The following is a 13,547-nucleotide window of genomic DNA, read 5'->3' on the forward strand; positions in this document are numbered from 1 at the left end:
GATGATATGCAGTGAATGGCCTGAGGTCAGACTCAAACCCAGGATGCTGCAATCAGGACTCAGCCAGAACAAGTGGCGCACACATACATATACAAGTTTTACCATGGGTATATCATATATGTTATAAACTTACATAAGCATATAGAAATGAATAATATATTGTTAACATATATGGTTGCAACATATAACACCATATAACAAAAAATACAAACAATTGTCCTTGAATTGAAAAAGAAACTTACACACAAACATGCGCAAACGCGAATCATGACTGAGAGCTGGTGATATGATATGATATGATGTGGGTACTAAAAGTTATTTCCTCTCATTGTTTTCCTCTCATCGAGAACCCAATCAAAAAAAAAAAAAAAAAAAAACTTCAATCCTTCCATTTGTTATTTCCCAAATTTTCCCCTAGGTGTGCACTCCAGTGCCTTCCTGACCGTGGATGACTGCTATGACATGGGAAAGACGGCCTACAACGACGCAGACTACTACCATGCCGTGCTGTGGATGCAGCAGTCCTTGAGGCAGCTGGATGCCGGGGAGGAGGCTGTGGTCTCCAAGGCTGATGTTTTGGACTACCTCAGCTACTCTGTGTACCAGATGGGAGACCTGCCTCGAGCCATTGAGCTGACACGTCGCCTGGTGGCTATCGGTAAGGAGGAAACAACATGGGAAGTTCACAGAAGACGTATGGCCATCTTTGTGCAGATAGGCAGGATTGATTGCTTCATTGCTTTCTTCAAATATACCACTTAGCAGCACTTTACAGACATATTACAAGTATCAACCTCAACCTTGCAATAGGAAGCACAACAGTTTATTTGTAATGTGGGCTTTTTTTTGAAAAACACAAAATGTAGAGATGCACCAATGACCTTTTTTTTTCTGTTCCAATCCAATTCCAATAGCTAAATTTGGATATCTGCCATCACCAATACTGATACCAGAGCTCTCTTTTCTTGATTCCTCCTCTCCTTTTATAGCATTAGGATTATTGTTGGTATTATGTGTATGGTTACATGAGGCTGTAAAAAAACACACAGCACTTCTTAGCCAAGCTTTTTAGACATAATTTGATGGAAGATGTAGACATAACATAGCACACCTAGTGTTCACTGACTGGTCAACTGGATGACGATTTCAGCATCACGCTGTCAAAAGTTTGAGCTCGCCCTGCATTGCTCCTCCATTTGCCTCCGATTGAAAATTAACTAAATTTAATTAATTAAAATTAATTGTGAAAAACCCTTTAAAAGCCCTTAGTGGTTGTCATGAACCGGCTCATGTGTATGCGTGAGCCGGGTCATGTCCAGACAACACATGGGAGACCACAGAGATAATTATGGATTAAAGTAAAGTAAATTTGATTAACCATTGTTAAACTATGCTCAAAAAATAAAGGGTAAAGTGGGAGCCAGTGTTATCAGTGGTGCAATGAGTGCATGTGTGGTTGAAAGCGCACTGAAAGCAAAATATAGGTAAAGGTAAACCTAACGGAACATAAAACACAACCAAACAAAGCCCTCCTGGCTGGGAGGAAAGAGAGCAAATTGCCATAACCAGCCCTCATGTACAGCATTTAGTAACAATCAGGGGAGGTTGAGTCAGGTGTGGTTCATTCTCCTGGCTCACCTCCACCACACTAACCGCTTCCTACACAGGGGCAGGTAAAGAAAGAAAAAAACACCCACAGGGGAAGTCACAGTCATCCAGTGCAAATCCCGTCCGTACATATAACTCATACAATTCTGGGAGGCCAAAAAAAATATGGGGACTACTGGAAAACTTTGTAGAACTGTTTGATTACTAATTATGTATCAGGACCCGATATTTATATTGGGTTGGATTGGTCCCAACTCTAATAAATAGGTCCTTACCCAGAGAGGGTTGTTTGAAACTGCTGTGGAATGCACTCTCTTGCATTAATGCGCTTTGACATCAGGGTGCTGACCAGCACAGCCACAGCTCTCTGCTGGTGGCACTGAAATGTTTTAGATTCCTTACTCGTGGGCACTTAAATAGCAGCTGATGTGCTGACTCACATCCTCTGGCTGTCTCTGAGTTACACCCATTTCATTACTCTTTCCCCTTCCCACTCTATGTTTGCCAGAGAAGCAGGGTGTAGCCCATCCAGAGAAAGTGGTCATGCTTTTTTTAGTTTCAGCATCAAGGGCTGGGTTGACAGCTTTAGGCCATCTTCACAGAGCTCTGGTGTCCTCATTTACATATCAAGTTAAATGGGCCGAGGAAGAGCAGGCTTGAGCTGCATTGCCCCACCAACCGCTGTCAGTTGGTAGTAAAGGAAGAAGCATTTATACACCATAATTTATAAAGCATTTAAACCATTTAGAACTGTTTGTTAAAAAAAGACAACCTAGAAGCTACACAGCTGGCTTAGTGATACAAAGGTTGCCAGTTCAAATCAACAGACTGTCACTTTCCATACTTGGGCAAAACCCAAACAGGGACATGTTTACCACTGTCTAACAAAGGCAGAGTCATAAATCTTCTGAGACTTTGAGCCTGTCAAAGTTAGTTCTAAGTGACCGGGCAGACCATGTTTATTGTTGAGGTTCCTGTGTTTTTGATAGAAGAGGCTGCTTTCCTCACACATTAAAATCACAGTGTGTTATGCTGTGGTAATTCCACTGTCAGCGAGCTTTCACTGCATTTTCTGTGAAGACCACAAGAGAGCATGCTTAATCTCCTATACAACTGTAGTGCCTCACTCCCTCAAAACTCTCAAGGGGAACTTGGGGGTTTTCTGTGGCTGTGTTTTTCTATTCCTCTTAAGTTTTAAACAGGTTTGTCTTCTGAGATACATACTCTAATAGTGTTGTTGTTTCTTGTAGTCAGTATCACTCAAGTCAGAGCCAGTGCTTGTCTAGAATCTGAAAAGATAATTGGCTTTCTCTCAAACAAACTAAGTGGTTTTAGCAGCTGAATGTTTGAGTCAGTCAGCAGATATCAAAGTAAACAAAGCTGTTTATAATCACCTCTACTCCCCTACCTCTCAGCTCAGGGTAACTAAACAATAACATCTAAGTTCTTCTTGTACTGACAGACCCCAGCCACCAGAGGGCAGGAGGGAACTTGCGCTACTTTGAGCGGTTACTATCCAAGCAGCTGATTGAGTTGAAACAAGTCTACCAACCTGCCTCCGAGGAGCCCATCCAGCTGGGGACATACGCCAGGCCCAAAGACCATCTCCCTGAGAGAGAAACCTACGAGGCCCTCTGCAGGGGAGAGGGGGTCAAAATGGTGAGCCATGTCAGGATAAAAAAAAAAAAACAGTTGACTGTGAGTGTAGGTGCAGCCATCCAAGGTTAGAGTTCACTCCCAGCATGCAGGAGCAGCACTGCAAACATTTTTTATGCCCTCCCACCAGCATGCAGCCGTCAGCATCCACACATAACACATACATGTGCTATGAGACATTTGTTCTGCCCATTGACGTTAGATTTTTTTTTCCTTGAGTGCAGCTAGTGGGCCGTCATTTTAGAAATTACACTCACAGGATCTACAGATACAATATTCATCTGTTGATCTATTTCATGTTGGCCTCACCCTTTAAGAACTTTCACTATTGGAATAAGTGCAAAGGTAGATGGTAGATCTGCCTCCATTAAAAATGAGGCTCTCCAACAGCTGGAAATATAGTGACTGTCAGGTGTCCTCTTTGGGTCTATGACCATAATAGGCCAACAGAGGGAGCCAGACACCAAGTAGAATTTGGCTCTGCTATAAGCTATCCCATGATCCACTGTTGGGGAAGCACAGGATGAAAGTTACAATTTGTAACAGTGCAAGTTGTGGTAGAATGTGTGTGTGGGAGAAGCACAGAAAATGTCATAACCCATGATGTCGAGAAAAACAAGCTTTTCATCTGGATAGCACAAATCATATGCTGCCCTGGGGTGAATTGAAACTGGGCCTTCCTTGTGCGAGCAACAAAACTATCATTAAGTAATGTTGAATGGACACCTTTATAATAATTGTGCCATCACACAGAATTAATCTGCTGCTGCAAAAGAGCAGGATGGCAGTTATGTGCTGTAACAGTCCAACTGGATCATTGAGATCATACAAAGAGCCAGTGCTTCCGGTGAATGATTGTAGGAATGAAGCAGGAATGATTGTTATGTATTTAATGGCAACAACTAAATGAGACTGAGTGTCAGAGGGAAAAAAAACTGACCAAGGAAAGCTACAGCTGCTACTGTGTGCAGGTTGTGTGGCTGCTCACAGGTAACAAATAATAAGCGGACAGGTGGATTTATAATGTCTTAAGAATCTGCGGGTCAAATGCACATATTTGGGGTAGGTAAATCATAATAAAATTATTTCCATCTCAATTGTTTATGGTGGGTTAATATAGATTAGAAGTTTTGGGGTCTCTGGTCTCCAAAATCCACAGCAAAAAGTGTCATCATCAAACAGATGCGCGAGTTGCCTTCCACAACATGATCAGTCATTTCTGTTTTAGCAAGACTACTAGCAGGAAACCATCGAAGGAAGGCAAACAGTATTAACTTCTGTAATTAGTAAGCCCAGCCAAAATTACTTTTGCACATCCAAAATTAAAATCCTGGTGCCATGCCTAGTGTGTATGTGTGAAAAAGAGTACTGCACTACAGTGGATGTCGATCCAACTACATATTAACTGCCCATAAGCACAGTCACAGCAGACCGGGTCATGGACGGGAAAAACAAAAACAAAAACAAAACAAGCAAAAAAAAAAAAAAAAAAAATGAATGAATGAAGGAACATTGAGAAGCCCAGGACAGTTTTGTGCAGCTTTTCTCCTGAGGCCTAACCCTAAGCAGGGCTGTGGATGAAGATAATCCTTTCGTAAATTGCACCCTGACATGCGGAGTGGGGTTCTGACCCGCTAACATATAAGCCTGTGCAGCAGCCTCTCACAGCCAGTGTGAGAGCTGCTGTTTGGAGAGGGTCAAGCCGTGAGCTTGCTCTCTATAATGTACAAACAGCTGCCAAGCTTTCCTGAACACCGCTATGTGTTCCCTATAGCAGGATTATGTGCACACAGGAAAGAGGTGATGTAAAGCGGCCTGTCTCTTAGCTGTGTAAAGAACCCCGTGGAAGGTTTTCCCTCAAATGGATGCTGTCCTGTCTTCTTGGGTCAAGAGACAGGACAGCCTAACGAAGAGAGCACACAGATCATGAGCTCTCTTGGCTAACATCAAAGCCAGTAAAAATGCTGTCCTAATAGATATAATATATAGATAGCAACTGAATAGAGATGTGGTCCAGCAGTATTGTACTCTACCAGGCAGGTGCCCTAACACCTCCAGCTGCTCGCTCTCGCAGCACATATACTGTGTCACATTTGGATGCTCAGTGCTGCACTTGCGGGCTTGGGACCCAGTAGTGATAGCTCTGAGAGGGTAGAGCCTATACAACATAGAGCAATGTGGTGTCAAAGGTGGGATGGTGTATGAAGTGGAGACAAAACAGTAGGACCTTTGTTTCTAATCCAAGAAAAAAACGCCCTAAACATTTATACTGGTTGCCTAAACTGGAACTTTAATACAAACATGTAGCAAAGGACCACACACAGACTTGCCTTTTTCTTCCCTTTATTTTTCCTTTTTTCTTCCATGTACAAACATAAGGCATCTCTTATAAGTCTAGTATCTATACTGGCTCATCTATGAAGCTCAACAGATTTTATTTACATTGGATAGGTTCAGATGAAGTTAAGTATTGACTGACTTGTGAAATTGAACTCATACAACATTCATACAGCGGACAGGCTAAATAAAATATGATGTATACTGTGTATAGTGGAAATTATACACATCACTTTAATACTTTCTGTATTATATATGGTGCAAAATGTTTATAACTTGCTTTTCTCTACCAGACCAATGCAAGGCGCAGCCGCCTGTTCTGTCGCTACAGGGATGGTAACAGGAACCCTCGTCTCCTCCTGAAGCCAGTAAAGGAGGAGGATGAGTGGGATAGCCCCCACATTGTACGCTACCTTGACGTCCTGTCCCACGAGGAAATTGAGAAGATCAAGGAGCTTGCCAAACCCAGGGTGAGACACAAAAGGCCTCAGAATTCTCATTTTATGGTGTTTTATGGTGTTTTGCCAGCTGTTTGGGTTGTGTCATTAACATTTTAATATAGTCTCAACATATGTAGCAAGATGGATGAAACATCATACAAAAGTATTGCCTTGTTACTTGTTATTACTTTTTAAAATATAAATTATGCCAGTTAAGCTTAATATTAGTTTTTTCATGCCTAGTTTGTTTACACAGTATACACACTTTGTGGATTTTATGCATTCAAAGTGGCAGACAATGCATCAGCAGGGCCCTAACAGTCTTGACAAAACATTTTTTTTTTTTTTTTTTTTTTTTTTTTTTTTTTTGCTTTGTGTTTTGTTTTATTTTGTTTTTATGTATATATGTCTTTCCTAGACACAGCTTAGCACAATAAGCTACATATCAAGCTAGATACAAAGCAAACAGACCACATAGTTTGCAACAACAGACAGTCTCTAACTGAACAAATTACTGTTCCATTGCACTAACAGCAAAATATGACAATAATCCAAACCCAACTGATTTAACTAGGCCAGGTACAAATTGCGTATGTGTTAAAATTGCTATCGTGGGCTACAGTTATCTCAAAAAGTTATGAATGGATTTGCACAAAACTCCGTAGGAAGGTTAATCACGGGCCAGGAACATGCCGATTAATTTTTTATGCTGATTGGTCAAAAGTGGGCATGGCAATGGGTACTGCCAACCACAAGGGGCATATAACTTCCAAAAACATAAATCACAAAATGTGTCAAATTTTAGGGGAAATTGTGGAGAAAAAAAAGATCCCCAAAAATGTGAATGAAATGTTCAGAAATTGAATTGGTAGACACGTATTAATATCTGGGAGCGATGATTGATTTAAAAAAGAAAGCTCAGCAATAACTGTTTTATTTTAGGCAGCTGAAGTCTTTTAATGTTTGCTTATCTCTGTTGACCTGATTTTATCTGAGTTTTGTTGGGTCTGTTTTAACGTTCTGTATTGCTACATGGTGTGGCATCATTAGCCTGCCCGGCAAAAGCAGACTGAATAGCCTTGTTAAAGTGGCAGGTAAGATAATTGTTGTGAGTCAGGTCCCCCTCTCTGTTTGAGTCTGAGTTACTGCTATCAGGTTGTCGTTTGTGAGTGCCAGTTTGCAGGACCAGGAGAATTAAGGATTTTTTGTTTGGATGTTTGTTTGTTTTTTTGTTTTTTTGTGGCTGGTGGGCTGTTGAACAGGTTATTATGAAACTTGTTATTCTGATTGCTGCAGAACACTTTGGACTGTTAAGTAGTCCTATTAGCAGGGTTTTCTACTGTCTGTTGCTGTTGTTTGTTATTGTGCTGTTGTTATGTGGTGTTGATTTCACGTGACTGTGTTCTGCATTTAGCAGGGGGATAATAAAGTTGAACTGAACTGAACCGCCCCAAGAAGTGACCCTAAAATACTTTTTTTACAGTGCTGCTCACTTTCGTTCCCAGGCTGCTCAAAAGCAATTCTTCTGCTCTTGCACAAAAACTCATTGCCAAATCTATAAATCTCCAACTATCTCAGCTTTAGAGTAAATGAGAGCTTGCTTTGGCACATAGGAGTTAGCAAGGCTTCCATGTTAAACAGGAAAATGTGGTTGCAGAGGGGAAGAGAGCTTTAGATAAACTTGGGATCTTGATTGGCAAAACATCAAAGTAGTGCCAGTCACTGAGGATGTGTACATGAACTAAATGAATACCATTCTGGTCAGTTTTCTCATTTTTGTGATCGCTGTTTCATTTTTGTTTTGTTTTGTTTTGTTTCAAGCTTGCCAGAGCCACTGTGCGTGACCCTAAAACAGGCGTTCTGACCACAGCTAACTACAGAGTATCAAAAAGGTGAGTGCTTCAGTGCTTCAGGTGAATGGTTCTTTGGTATACTCCACTGAGCTGTCATTAATTCATTGGCATTTGATGATTTTTTTTTTTATTATTACTATCACTGGAGCATTACTAAAGGATTACCAGCGAGCTAAGCATGAAAGATAAACCACGGGCTCCAAGGTCCATTCTGGTTTCATATCACACCATCATATCACCTATCATGCCCCTTTCAAATCTAAACACAATTATTTCTGCTCCACCACATCATGTTATTCATTGCCCCTATGGGCCAATGAATATGCCCATAGGGGCATTGCACTGTTAACGGCCCATAGGGCCGTTAACAGTGCAATGCACTTTTGGGAGACGCGTTGGAAAGAACATGATCGGACATGTATTTACCATCTGAGTTTGCCGCAAACCAGCTTTCCCACGGCGACAGATAAAGTATCTATCTATCTGCTGATCTGGCATTTTTGGATGGCAGACTGGCAACTAAATTAAAATATTTTCTGAGAAGGGAGAGGTGGAAGAATAAAATTGCACTGTGCCAGCCAATAGAGCTAATTCACAGCAGACATTTTGACATGACATCGCAGGCTAAACGCTGGTGTTACCATTGACGCTCATTAAGGTTTTGTTCCATTTAGATAGACAAACACATAGAAATTGCATGAGCTCATCCCTTTCAGTTTCTATGGACAAACCACTTAAAATGAGCTAGCATGCACAGTTAATAGCAAAAGCCCAAAATGAAATTAATGTAATGAGTAACACCTGTGTTTACCCTGCAATTTTAGGTCTGTTTATAACGACATTCCCTGCTAGGGTGCTCCTCACCCATTTTTGTCTAAAGAAATTTCATGGCAAGCCACAAATAGCACAAGTAGACAAAAAAAAAAAAGTGCCGAATGGAATGATCAATTCAGTTCAAGACAGTGTGCTTGATTTGCACCAGCATAAATAAAGAGCCCTATGTTTTATGTGGTGGTATCTTTTCTGTTCACCCCTTAGGGGCCCCACCCCCTTGCTCTGGTTCTGAAAATTGATTATAGATCCCAGTGTAAAGTGCATGCATGACTTTGTCTGTGGCTGTTTCTTCAGTGCATGGCTGGAAGGAGAGGAAGACCCTGTCATAGCCAGAGTCAACCAGAGAATAGAAGACATCACAGGCCTTACAGTAGAGACTGCTGAGTTACTACAGGTACAGTAATTTATCTTACAGAATTACACATAACAGCACAGCATCATTTGCTGGATGTAGTCATACAAACGCAACTGACTTTTTCAAAGCAACTGGATAACCCCTCTTTCACTGTCACAAACAGTGATAATAGGTCAGCAACATCATAATCATTAACTCTATAGCCCTTGTCCAAAAACAGTTTAAACAAACGATAACAAAAAAATGAACAAAAGAATAAAAATGAATAAAAAGAATATATACATATTTAAATTAATGGTTATTTAGATGCCTTTAGTTCCTTTGGCTCATTGCTCCATAGTTTAGAAGCCCCAGTCGGCTTGAATCTAGACTGAGGAATCATCTGGAGGATCTCAAGCTGCTGTCAAGTTGATACAGGGTTAAAATATCTGCCAGTTAGCTCATGACCGGACCGTGGTGTTTGAAGTTTACCACCAGGTAGAATCTTTCTTGCTGCATTCTGTGCAAGATGCAGACAAGACCCTTCACTTTTGGGGCAGGTGTACAGGGAGTTATAAAAGGCTAATGACTCAGCTAAACCAGATGCTTTTCTGTTCCATCCCTTAATATCAGAGGGATTGGATCAGACAGACAGCCATTAACTTAACTAAGTGTATCCTGCTGCGCTGGCCAGTGCTGGATCTGAAACAGTTGGAGTTCAGAGCCAGAGATACACGTGACTTCCATTGTTATGTAACTACACAGCTGTTTTTTGCATATTTTTGCATTTTTTGTATTTGAGCCAGTGTATATCCATGCCAATGCATTTAAATGTCAGTATTTTGCAGTAAATAAAATAGATGAGCTTATCTGTGGATAGCCACCGAGGTCCTCTTATTTACTTATTTATATTTTCAGTTTTAGTTTTAGCTGAAACTATACACACTGAATGTAACAACTTGAGCTGATACTTTTGCTCGCTTAACCATTTGTAGCTACATGCAACAAAACCAGCAGACTGCAGCAGAACAAGAATGGGACAGGGTGTAGCAGCTTAGAATGCCCTGCTGCAACTGGGCCACAAGGAGTTTTTAAAGAGATGTTCTGTTGTTTTATCAGTAAATTCTCTTTTAGTTTTTCTTAACACCTATGTCTATGGCTGATCAGGTTGCTAACTATGGAGTTGGAGGACAGTATGAGCCACATTATGACTTTTCAAGGGTAAGTACTTTCTGTGTGTGTGTGTGTGTGTGTGTGTCTATGTGTTTGCATGCGTGTGTGTGTGTTTGTGTATTCACGTGTGTGTGTGTGTGTGTGTGTGTGTGTGTGTTGATGCTTATCATGATGATGTGAGGTGCGCATTCTTGTGTGTGGGTTTATGCTGTACATGTGTTTACTTGTATATACGTGTGTGTGCGCTAACTCAATGGCTTTCCACTTTCCTGTTGCTTGCTGGCATGTTCCTGACATGCCAGCAAGCATTTAAGGAATATTTACACTGTCCTTTACACAGATCCTTGCAAAAGCATTCCAACTCCTTGACTTTTGGAATATTTTGTGTGCAAAGTTGTTTTTTTTTTTTTTTTTTCTTTTGTTCAGAATGCATTTATTTGGGCTTTTCAGTCCAAGTTCTATGCAAAGCACTCTATTCTATCAATGATGTTTTAATTACTTTTTTTTAATTTTTAACTTTCTTTTCACAAAATTGAGACCATGTTCTTCACCTTCATTTTAATGGGAGTTATGTCAGAATACTTGAGCAGTCTGTGGAATATATCTTTAATCGATCAGTTACAGAAAGTCAAGAAATTTCTAAATTTTACTATAAAACATCATTCTTCCATCGCTCTATAGAAAAATACAGAATTTGCTGTTCATACAAAAACCTAAAGAGGATAATGCTTACTGAAAATCGAGGGATGATACATATTTTTTTGTTTGTTTGTTTGTTTGTTTGTTTGTTTGTTTGTTTGTTCTATGAATGAACCACTTATCCCCCAGTGTGTTCTGATGGAGCAAGTCTAGCCCACAGGCGACAATCCCATTGAGTCCCACTAAGAGATCTAGTGACAGGACATGACCTCAGCTTTGTTAGCAAGAAAGACAAAAGTCTAAAAGGAAAGCATTGTTCTCTACCAACAAATACAATCTAAACGTGATATCAAGTAACAGATGATACAAGCTCTCTGTTATTTTAATGTAATTTTTTTTCCCCCGTACATTTAAAAAAACAGTTTTCATTTTCACACAATGGAGTGCTTTGCATGTAATTCAGATAAAAAGTCCTGAATAAATGCATTTTGGAGCAACTTAAAAGATCAAGTCCGTGTTAGGAGCTGTTCTCTCCAACACAAAGCCACCAGCAAGAAACCCAACTGTGATCTTTGATTTAGATTTTGATCTACACAAAAGAAAAAAAAAAAAAAAACTTGGCCAGTGAGTTAAGACACATAGCTAAAGTACAATCTATTCTTTATTTTAAGGATACAGAGAGGGCAATTCATGCCTTTATTTCCCTTAGGCTTGTTTATTATAGTGCTCTGTGCACATGTCTGTATTTTGTACAGGCAAGCTATGCAGGAAGACAAAGCCCAACTGTCAGATTATATATTACTCTCATATTAATGCACTTCATTGACTCCAAGTTTGTTTATTTATTTATTCATTTATTTATTTATTTATTTTAAATTCATCACCCAGAAAACAATGCATGGTCTTGCACCTCATTTTACTGCAGAACTTTTAGTACCATCCAAACCTGTGAGATCCTCCAGGTCCACTGATCAAGACCCGTCATCTGTTCCAGATTCCAGTTTGAAAATCAAAAGTGACTAGCCTTTCTCAATCAGGGCTCCTAGACTCTGAAACAGCCTTCCATTTAATATGAAAAAATCTGTCAGCTTTTTATAAACCGTTTGAAAAGACATGTTTATGGGCATGCCGTAGTTTCTTAGCTATGCTTCATCACGGCTGCATTTTATTTTAAGTTTTGCTGTTTCTTTAATTTTAATAATTTTATTACTATTGTTATTTATTACTCTTACGTTGGATGCATTCTAAATGTTTGGTTTTTTAAACTCTGTTTATTTGTATAGCGCTATGTGTCTTGTTTTTTCAAGTTGTAAATACATTATTATTAAAAGCACAACAAAATTGGCAAAACTTATGAAGCCTGAATACTTTTGCAAGACATTAGCTGATAACTATGAATGTCTTGAATGTCTTGTGCGCTCCATTCATAGCTCCATATGCAGCTGAGCAGCTCTGCTACGGTGTTGTCTTTTATTATAGCATGATTGATTTTTTTACATCTATCTATCTATCTATCTATCTATCTATCTATCTATCTATCTATATCTATATCTATATCTATATCTATCTATCTATATCTATCTATCTATATCTATAAATATAGATATAGATAGATAGATAGATATAGATATAGATATATATCTATATATATAGATATATATATAGAGAGAGAGAGATAGATATAGATAGATATAGATATAGATATTTGCACTCAGGACCACAGGTCAGAGCATGAATTTAAAGTAGCTTATTGACATCAAAAATGTCAGCCTTAGTGCCTTTAGTGGCGGACTCCTAGTGTGAGTCTTCAGTGATGGGTTAAATGTTATAAACATCTGTTGCAGCGTCCTTTTGACGGCAACCTCAAGGTCGATGGAAATAGACTTGCTACCTTCCTCAACTACGTAAGTACATATGTGTGTGTGTCAGGCGTCTTCATCATGTGTCTTTACTCTTGAATTTTATCTTTATAGAAAGATGAACCTGATGCTTTCAAAAGATTAGGCACTGGAAATCGTGTGGCCACTTTTTTGAACTATGTAAGTATGGGTGTCCAGTTTGTTCAAAGCCCTATATCAGCAACCTCCTTGTTCTGAGTGCCATCATTCTGCTGATGCGGCTTCGTGGGCATGCACATAAGCTCTGGTTCAATCTTGGACTTGGATTGATTGACTTTCATAGAGTTCTACCAATTGATATGCGGTGTTACAGCACCGTCCTATGGCCCATAACCTAGCATTACTGGTTGTAATTGGGCAAAAAACTGTGAGACACACAAATGGAAGATTAATTATGTCTTAATGTCAATCGGTTCCAGTACATATTGTGTAGAGTCTTATAGGCTTTTCCCCATAACATGCTTGTAGTCCAGTTTGACTTTTACCCTTGCTAACACTGAATGGTGTAAAACTGTATACAAAAGGAGGAAAAGAAAAAAAGCAATATGTTTCCAAACGATGCATTATTCACCCTGTGGCAAGTTGTTGGTATGCTTCAGTCTTTAAAAGAAGATATGCTACAAAATCAGCTTCCATGGTAATAGTAGTAGAATGCAGAAAAGAAAAACAGAAAAGCCAAAAAAAACAAAACAAAACAAACAAAAAAACAGATGATAAATAGGACCACAGAAAATTGAGTTACATAATATGAATCCCAAATACTGTCACACAGAAG

The 13,547-nt window shown here is 39.5% G+C and overlaps 1 protein-coding gene across 4 annotated transcripts in view; it reads left to right on the top strand.

Moving 5' to 3' along the window:
• The window catches only part of p4ha2 (procollagen-proline, 2-oxoglutarate 4-dioxygenase (proline 4-hydroxylase), alpha polypeptide 2), a 38,911-nt gene that overhangs the window by 16,329 nt on the left and 9,035 nt on the right, over nt 1-13,547 (top strand). For 2 of the 4 annotated variants that reach the window (XM_030069503.1, XM_030069504.1), the window contains exons 6-12: nt 419-658; nt 3,071-3,267; nt 5,895-6,071; nt 7,863-7,933; nt 9,023-9,122; nt 10,230-10,283; nt 12,848-12,913. In XM_030069503.1, coding sequence (XP_029925363.1) covers nt 419-658; nt 3,071-3,267; nt 5,895-6,071; nt 7,863-7,933; nt 9,023-9,122; nt 10,230-10,283; nt 12,848-12,913 — 905 coding nt within the window. Of the gene's footprint in view, nt 1-418; nt 659-3,070; nt 3,268-5,894; nt 6,072-7,862; nt 7,934-9,022; nt 9,123-10,229; nt 10,284-11,762; nt 11,954-12,718; nt 12,779-12,847; nt 12,914-13,547 lie in introns of those variants that run through there. The other 2 variants (XM_030069505.1, XM_030069506.1) reach the window with 2 other exon arrangements.

Source organism: Myripristis murdjan, chromosome 14 (genome assembly GCF_902150065.1).
Source record: "Myripristis murdjan chromosome 14, fMyrMur1.1, whole genome shotgun sequence".
Classification (NCBI taxonomy): Eukaryota; Metazoa; Chordata; class Actinopteri; order Holocentriformes; family Holocentridae; genus Myripristis; species Myripristis murdjan.